The 8,797-nt window shown below is 32.7% G+C and overlaps 1 protein-coding gene across 1 annotated transcript; it reads right to left on the bottom strand.

Annotated features, from left to right (window-relative positions):
* Nucleotides 1-6,050: 6,050 nt before the first annotated feature.
* On the bottom strand, nt 6,051-8,244 carry LOC134694449 (innexin unc-9-like). The gene is made up of 2 exons (XM_063555460.1): nt 8,237-8,244; nt 6,051-7,289 (listed from the first exon to the last, which is right to left on the bottom strand). Exons 1-2 carry the CDS (start codon nt 8,242-8,244, stop codon nt 6,128-6,130), a joined length of 1,170 nt encoding a protein of 389 aa, XP_063411530.1. The 3' UTR covers nt 6,051-6,127.
* Between the last annotated feature and the right edge of the window lie 553 nt (nt 8,245-8,797).

Here is an 8,797-nt window from a genome sequence, read left to right as displayed (position 1 = left end):
GTTTAACTTTTTGATATATTTTAAACAAAACAGCGAAATTAAATTGACACATAGTACTTATAAATTGTAGTTTCGATTCCTGTCCAGAGTTTTTTTGCAGTGGCTATCATCTCCGGCAAAATAGCATCTTATGAACCCCTCTTATGTGCGATTTTACCGGCTCCGGCAAAATATCCTCCTGGGCGCTATTTGACGGTCTTCCCAAGACATAAAAAGAGGAATATACGGCAGCAACCATTTGATTTTCGGGGGGGGGGGGGGGGGTGCTGGTGGCTATGGATTTTCAGTTTTTGGAGAGAAAAAATAATTTGTTTTCGACCCTGAGATAAAAAAAAAATGTTTGTTTCACCCTCAGCTGCCACTATGTAATGCTAAAATTGAAAGCCCCCCCCCCCATCCCCCCACCCCACCCTCCTCCCAGAAAATCAAATGGTTGCTGCCTAATTTAACAATAGAAATTCAAAAATAGAGATACATAGAACTTTTAAAATAAGAAATCAATACACAAATTTATCTTCTCTATATTAAAAATATTTTAACAAAACGTTCATATTATAAAAGTTGATAAAATAAGAAGTCTCTTCAATATCACAGTCTTTTTTTTTTATTATTAAATTACACAGCATATCAAATATTAAAATTGATATTCTTTTACTTTACTAAGTTAGGAAGTTTCTTAAAATAAGTTTTTTTTTAAAATAGATCTTAAACTGACACATTCAGCAAAGCATGCAATAAAATTGAGAATGGAGATGGGGAATGTGTCAAAGCGACAACAACCCGACTATAGAGCAGACAATAGCCTAAGGCCACCATGCAATGGGTCTCCAATGAAGTTTCATTCAGCTGGCCCATAAACAAATAATTATACTAGTTCAGTGATAATGGACGTCATACTAAACTCCGAATTATACACAAGAAACTTAAATTAAAAATCATACAAGACGGCCAGAGGCTCCTGACTTAGGACAGGCATAACATTGCACCGGGGTTAAACATGTTTTTGAGATCTCAACCATGTCAACCCTCCCCTATACATCTAGCCAATGCAGTAAAAACAAACGCACAACAATACGCACATTAAAACTCAATTCAAGAGAAGTCCGATGTCAGAATATAAAACAAAAGAAAATAAACAAAATGACAATAAAACATAAATAACAACAAACTACTAGTATTTACTGACATGCCATCTCCAGACCTCAATTAAACTGTTAGAAAGATTTACAATAAATAATAATAAATAAGCTTTATTTAGAGTCGGCATGGTATATAAAAATAAACAAACATAAGCTCTGATGAGCTTTTAACGGATTACGTCTTCTGTCTTCATCATATGAATATCAGGCACAATCCCTCTTGTTAGGAGTTACGTATTATTCCATCATGACATATATGAGAAGAACATAACCCGTGTAATGCCAACAACTTGGTTTAGAATAAATGTGTTTAATTCCGATGCAAAGAAACACATATAAAATTCGACATTCTTAAAAAAGAATATCCTATAACTCACTACAACAAAACGTAATGTTCAACAACCTCAAAATGCATTAAAAGTGTTAAAATACCAATGCCGTGCTTTTTGTGCATTTTATAGTCTGGCCGTGTTTGGTGCTCGGCTGGATTACACGAACTATAGTCGATCCTCGAATCACATTTCCACAGTTGCATATTGTTGTCGTTATCAAAGTGCTCAACAACGTTCTGTAGCTTTTCATATGAGTCCAACTTGTTTTAGGGGGGGGGGGGGGGTAGGAACGAAAAAAAATTGTCCTGCTTGTTTTGTTTTGGTTGTAATCTCTGTCTTGCCTTTTTTTTTTATTAGTTTATCAAATTTCATAATCCCCTCATCATCCCCCCTATTTTCTAAAAAAAATAGAAAAAAAATTAATAAATAATCAGGAGTACAAAAATATCATTAATATTGGATAAAAAGTTAGATTAAGAAGATGTGATATGAGTGCCAATGAGACAACTTTCCTTCCAAGTCACAATTTGTATAAGTAAATCTAAGATGCTATGTTGGCTGGAGCCGGCAAAATGACCACTTCCTTGTTTTTTTTTATGCTCTCATATGGAACCGATATACATGTATGAAAACTTGATGTTTAAAAAAAACCAACTAAACAAACAAAAGTTTTGATAAATGGGCCGTTTTCAAAATCCGTCCATATTTTAGATAGAAATTGGGGAAAATATTACATCAATGTAATCTTGTTTTGAATATTCAAATGAAGTCATATTAGTAATTTTTATAGAAATTACGGAATTTGCAAATTACATAACGAAGGCAATTGTGTTGATATCTCAATGTTTGATGCTAAAAAAAAATTATGACCTTTCCTGGGACTATTATACTATTAATAGTATTATACTAATACTATACTAATAGAAGATGTCTATTTTGATACGATATTTGGGCTTTGAGCACGAATTTCAAGAAAATCCATTAATCTTACGAACCTGATACCAATATTTGCAAGTCAGCTTCAAATACAAATTTAAATCAAAATCATTTGTTTGCCTTACAATTTATACCTTAGCAAAATTAAGTATTGATATACACACATTTCTATAGAGCGTGGAATTATTAAAAAAAAAATCTTTGAAATATTTCCCGTTTCCATTCTCAATTTTATAAAGTATTTTCAACGAAACATTTTAATAGCATTGAACACGCATTATTGTTGCCTTAAAAATTCATTAAAGGGCACCTCAAGACATCATTTTGAACTGTTCTTAAATGAAATTATATTCTCTAGATCATATCAGTAGTCAAACCTACCGATAGGGATCTTTCCACGTCTAGATTTGGACAATGGTTGTTTTATTTCGTTGGACACTTAAATTCGTGGATAAAGTCATCCACGAAAACCACGAAAATTGGTACCCCACGAAAAAAAGTACTTTCACAGTAGCTGATTTGCCGCTAAGGGGAATACATGTATAGGGAGGTATAGTGTGGACCAATCAGGTTAATTTTCGGCCTTGCATGTTTAAGAAATTATATTAACCCTTACTATGCTGTACTCCTCTCAAATGCCAACGGTTTTTATTTCAATTGGCAACAGTTTGCCATTTGATCTTCGTAAATTTTTTGTAATATATTGTTTTTTAATATATTCAGCCGTTTGTTTTCACATTTGAATTGTCTTACATTTTTCATGGTGTTGCCTTTTATAGGCGACCGCAAGGCATGACTTTTTTCTCTCTCATTGTTGAAGGTCGTACTGTTGCCTGTACATCCACTTAATTTGAACTTTGGTGGATAGTTGTCTCAATTCAAACATGTCACTTTAACTCATTTTTGTAAAAGCTAGATTCGTCTTTCTTAAAAAAAAAATTGAAAAAAAAAGAAATAACAACGCTTGCCCTGATGGCAATAATTTAAATGAAACATTTCCCATCTTAGACCTTTGGGTGTACAAAAAACATGTGGAATATATACGTATACATATTTTCAGTTATCAAGAGCTCAATAACAAAGTATCTTTTCTACAATATATATCCACATATCAAACGTGTGAAAACTCCATATATATTTTCCTACAAAAATGCAAAGATACAGGAAAGGAGTAGGTTCAGTAAGACCCCTTTTTGGCCCCAAAATATAGCAGTTTTACAAAAATGTTTTAATGTAAACCTTTAAATATTTTTTGGAAGGTATAATGCCTCTGCTACATAAATATGGGTTATTTTTTACATTACAATGCACATATATAGGGTATTTGCATCATCTACTGACAGACTTGATTGGGAAACTCGTATGAAGAAAGCACGTTTAGCCACGTCCATTTTCACTTTCAAATATACTGATTTTGCTGAACCACTCCTCAGTCTGAAAATCGGCATCTATTTATTTTTACCATTGTGTATTGTACATTACGATCGGAAAATAAAAGTTAAGCCTCATATTTTAATCTTCTTTTTTTGGATTGACATAAGAATCTATGGCTATTTCGATTATAACTTTCCCATTGTCAGCTTTCTATATCTAAGTAAAACAAATGAAGCGGAATATACAACTAGGACATTCAAATTTGATAAATCAATGAGAAACATGTCAATGTCACGACAAAAAAGAAAACCCGAAATACGACGAAAAAACAAACATTGCCACGGTCACTATCACATTTGAGATGACCGATACAATGTATCTGTGTCTCAAAATACAATGTACAAGTTTTGCAGTCTTAAATCTAAACATACCAGCTATTTTTTTTTTTCACAAAAAGAAAATAACGATTAGAATTTATCATAAGTTACTGAAATGTGAATGAGTATGTTCACTGTTAAGAATAGTAATACAACCCTATGCATTTTAAAACTATTGTGTTCTATTTCATTTTGAGGACATTTGATAAAATGCTGAATTGCTTTGCCGACGATGCATTTATTCAGTCACGGTACTTGTCTATCCTAAATTCATGTATTGTTATATTTGTTATTCTCGTGGAATTTTGTCTGATGCTTGGTCCGTTTCTGTGTGTGTTACATTCTAGTGTTATGTCGTTGTTCTCCTCTTATATTTAATGCGTTTCCCTCGGTTTTAGTTTGTTACTCCAATTTAGTTTTCTGTCCATAATTTATGAGTTTGAATAGTGGTATACTACTGTTGCCTTTATTTATGTCATTGGTTGGGTTTACTCAGTCGACGCATCAAGTCTTGTTCCATTTTGTTTCATTTTCGTGCAATTCCCTCAGACTTTGTGTTGGTCTTCGAACATTATTATCTTGAATACTATATCCTAGGTTTGAACAATAGATAACTAGTGTTACCAACAGTTCATAGCATTTTCCCTTTTTTTCTATTTTCATTTGTATTTTAATGGGCCATTGGAATCATCCTATTAGAACATAAATAAACCACTGTGTTTTGTTTACTTAATTTACCACTATCACTTAAGAAACACGGAGGTTATTTATCGCAGCTCATGGATTTATCTATCTTTAATAAAAAGTGTTTCACAAATCTTGACAAAAAATGTATGTGCTATAGTTCTATTGCAAATAAAGGCAGCATTTGTATCCCGCTGTTCAATAGTAAAAAAATTATGAAATGAAAACAAATCCGATCTTTCTTTTTTGACGTGTGCGAAAATTAATCATTTTGCGTGCTGAAATCAATTTGCCCAAGAATTACCAAAGTGTACTTATTAGATAAACATTGAGGTTAACTTGTTATACATAATACAATAGATACATATGCATGAATACACACTTATTTGTTTAAAAACAATATACTTAAAAAAATAACATAACTTTTTATGTACCTTAATCGTTTTTTTTTGGTGTAACAGTTTAGAAAAGATACACAACGCATATTGTAATAAAAAAAAATCATGTATTTGTAAAATACACATTATAATTTGTGTTGAATATTATTCTAAATTAACTATAGGAGGTGAGATCTCAAACATGTTCTCATTATTGCGCCTGTCCCAAGTCAGAAATCTCTGGCCTTTGTTAGTCTTTCAAGATTTTTTTTAATATATATATATATTTCGGAGTTAAGTTTGACGTCCATTATCACTGAACTAGAAAACATTTTTGTTTAGGGGCCTGCTAAAGCACGCTTTTAGGTGCGGGATTTTCTCGCTGCATTGAAGATGTAAGGTGGCCTTTGGCTGTTGTCTGCTCTTTGGTCGAGTTGTTGTCTCTGACACATTCCCAATTCCCATTCTCAATTTTAACATTGATTGTTATATGCTATGATCATTATGCTAAATATGTTATTAACAAAATAGTTATAAATATTAACTGAAATAATATAGAAATTTCACATTTGTTAGAATAAATCAACATGCTAAATGAACCAACATTGAACTTTGTGTGGAAAACCCCAAAATATTGTTATTTAAACTAACATTTAACTTTCTGTGGTAAATTTCCTCGAAAAACCAAAAGAGGAAATTTACCAGTCAAAATAAGTTCTTTTCCTTAGCTAAATTCTGTATATTTTTACCTATATATATTTTTAAAATTCATATTAGATAATTGCGGATCGCAGCAAAGAAAAGAACTTATTTTGACTTTCGCAGCTAAAATCTTAAACCATGATAATTAGCTATTCTGATTGGTCAATGTTTTGGCTTGATCTGAAACATCCATTGATTGGAAGAAATCATTCTGATTGATAGCTCTTCCATAAATTGTTGACTATTTCCCCAGCTACAACAGGATTTACTTTATTGCTCATTAACCAAATCAGAAAAACACCATCCCTCCGCAAATAACAATGAATAAAATCCCTTTGTTTTTCAAGTTCATGTTCAGAAATCGTCTGGTATTTTGAAACTCGCTCTCCATCTATTTCCATAAACTTTCGAATATAGATTTCTGCCCGATATGGTAGTATGGTTGAGACAATATGGTATATAAAGTAGACAAAGTTTAAGATTGTCATAAAAACTAGAATGAACCAATCGATTATAAAAATCATATCGCTGTACAGGTTGATTGGTAGCGAGCATTGCACAGTCCAGCTTTGTATATTTGTCATTTGTCTTATATAAAAATCACAAAAGGTTACGATGGGAAATCTTCTGTGATCGCCAATTGTTTTATCGTTATACACACGTGACATGACATCGAAACCTAAGGTCTTAAAATCCATTCCTAGTAAAATATCCACCATAAAAAATTGTCCGACAGTTGAAATAGCGTACAGCAGTGATGTCATCAAAAAGATGAACACCAAAACGTTACCTTTATGTAATCCATATGATGCTAGTAGTTCCTGGGGCCCCTCCCATGTTCTGTACCTTATGTTTAGACAGTTTTGATTTTTTAGGTATTTTTTGAAATACTGTACGGTCGCTTGAATTAGTTCATGTTTATCGTTTCCATGTGATAAAGTAATATCATCGGCCATTTTCAGAAGCTTCTTTATGTTTAAAGAATATCCACTACATGCTAGCCAAACCATTCTTGGCGCGAAAAAAGATAAGGCTTGAAAGACCAAGATCAAAGGTATCCATTGATAATATTGAATTATCCTTGTCTTCTTGATGCTTGAAACTGTCGATAAACTTTCATTGAAATCTACTACATAAGTATTCCGAACCCAACAGTAGTCGTTGATGTAATTTACTTGAAAATCCGGGAACTGTGCGGGACACCAGCACTGGATGGGTGACTTTGCAAATCGTTGAACACTTAAGCCAATGGCGACTATAACGAAGAGCAACACACACCCAAAGCGATTGATCTGGTGCATCAAAGGGTCGTCCGATCGACCAAGCTTTATAATCACGATCTTGTTTTCTGCATCATACTTCTTAAAGCTAAAAAAGAAAAAGAAAAAAAGACTTAATGAATGTTTTGCATTTATGTGTCGATATTTTATTTCCCGGTCACAAATAGTTCATTTGCTTTATTTTGTGAGTCAGATATATTGTTACAACTTCAGAAAAAATTATCTTGCGCATACAATACATCGAAAAAACACAATAAGAGGTTTTACTCGGAAACAAATCAGAACAATAAATAGACGAATTTAGGGACGACACCAAAAAATCAATGAAGTATAAAACACTTAATTCAAATAGTTTGGGGTGGGGGTGGGGAGTGGGGTCAAATTTCTGCAAGTTTTGTATAAATTGGCATCGATTTTACATGGTGATCATTACTTAGTATTGTTAAATATATGGTATGAGGCAGAAAGACTGACAACCAAAATATCTTATCTTAAACGATTTTGCTATTGAATTGGCGATAAACAATAATTTTGTTGTTTTGCTTTGCCTCCTTTGAATTTGGCAAAATTCACAATGTTTAGTAAACATATGTCCAAAATTACAACTTCTTAAAAACTGATGCGTCCTGATGTCAACAGTTGTTTTGTTTCTAGGTACAGTAGCAGTCATGTTAGATTAAAGAACTTTTGGGAGATGTTAGGACTCCTTGACAGTATCCCTACGACAAAGGTTCTCATGTTTGTGACCCACAATAATGTCAATGCTAGTAATAAGGTAAAGTCGATGTTCGTCTTTTCCTGTCAATTTTTTAAAAATTAAACGAGGAGTTCCTCAACCTACTAACAATTTTAGCTTATTTAATTCCTTAAGAAATGCTCTTCTGACTCAGATATATATATTTTGGGTTGTATTCTGTTCTATTTTCACCCGACTACATCATTAATTGTCTATTTCTAGTTGTTTTTCTTATGTTATTGTCGTTTTGTTCTTTACTCCAAATCTTACAAACTTTCATAACGGAACTCAATACTTACCCTCCCATGATACAATGTGTGTAGGCAACTTGTGGTAACTTGGTTATTTAGGATAACAAAACTATTTGGATAACCAGTGTGATCAGAATTCGAAGACAATATACATCCTAAAAATGAACACTTATACAGTTTTTATTTTTAAAACAATAATTTACAACACCAGTAATAAGCAAAAACGAAAACTAATAGACATAATGAAAACAATATTTCAAATGCAATTTCAAAAGGAGATGTGGTATGATTGCTATCCTCGGAGGAGTGTTTGCTTAATGCTTTTTTTACAGTGTAACACCAGCCTGGATGCGTTACTTTAATTTTCCATCAAAGAGTACAGAGCTTGGAATGTATGTAAAAACGGTTAAAATCATCAAATATACCAGACGTATAGTTGTCACGCAAGACGCGCATCTCATCTACGGAAAAATCATTCGAGTCGCTCGAATTAAAACATGATATATGTTGTCGATGTATTTGATACGGAATGGTTCCAAGTAGAAAGCATGTCAGTACGTACTCTATAACAAACAATCACGGATTAATCTCATAACGGAAAAATACCAT

This window comes from Mytilus trossulus, chromosome 13 (assembly GCF_036588685.1).
Source record: "Mytilus trossulus isolate FHL-02 chromosome 13, PNRI_Mtr1.1.1.hap1, whole genome shotgun sequence".
Taxonomy (NCBI): Eukaryota; Metazoa; Mollusca; class Bivalvia; order Mytilida; family Mytilidae; genus Mytilus; species Mytilus trossulus.
This window is presented reverse-complemented; position numbering and strand designations above follow the sequence as displayed.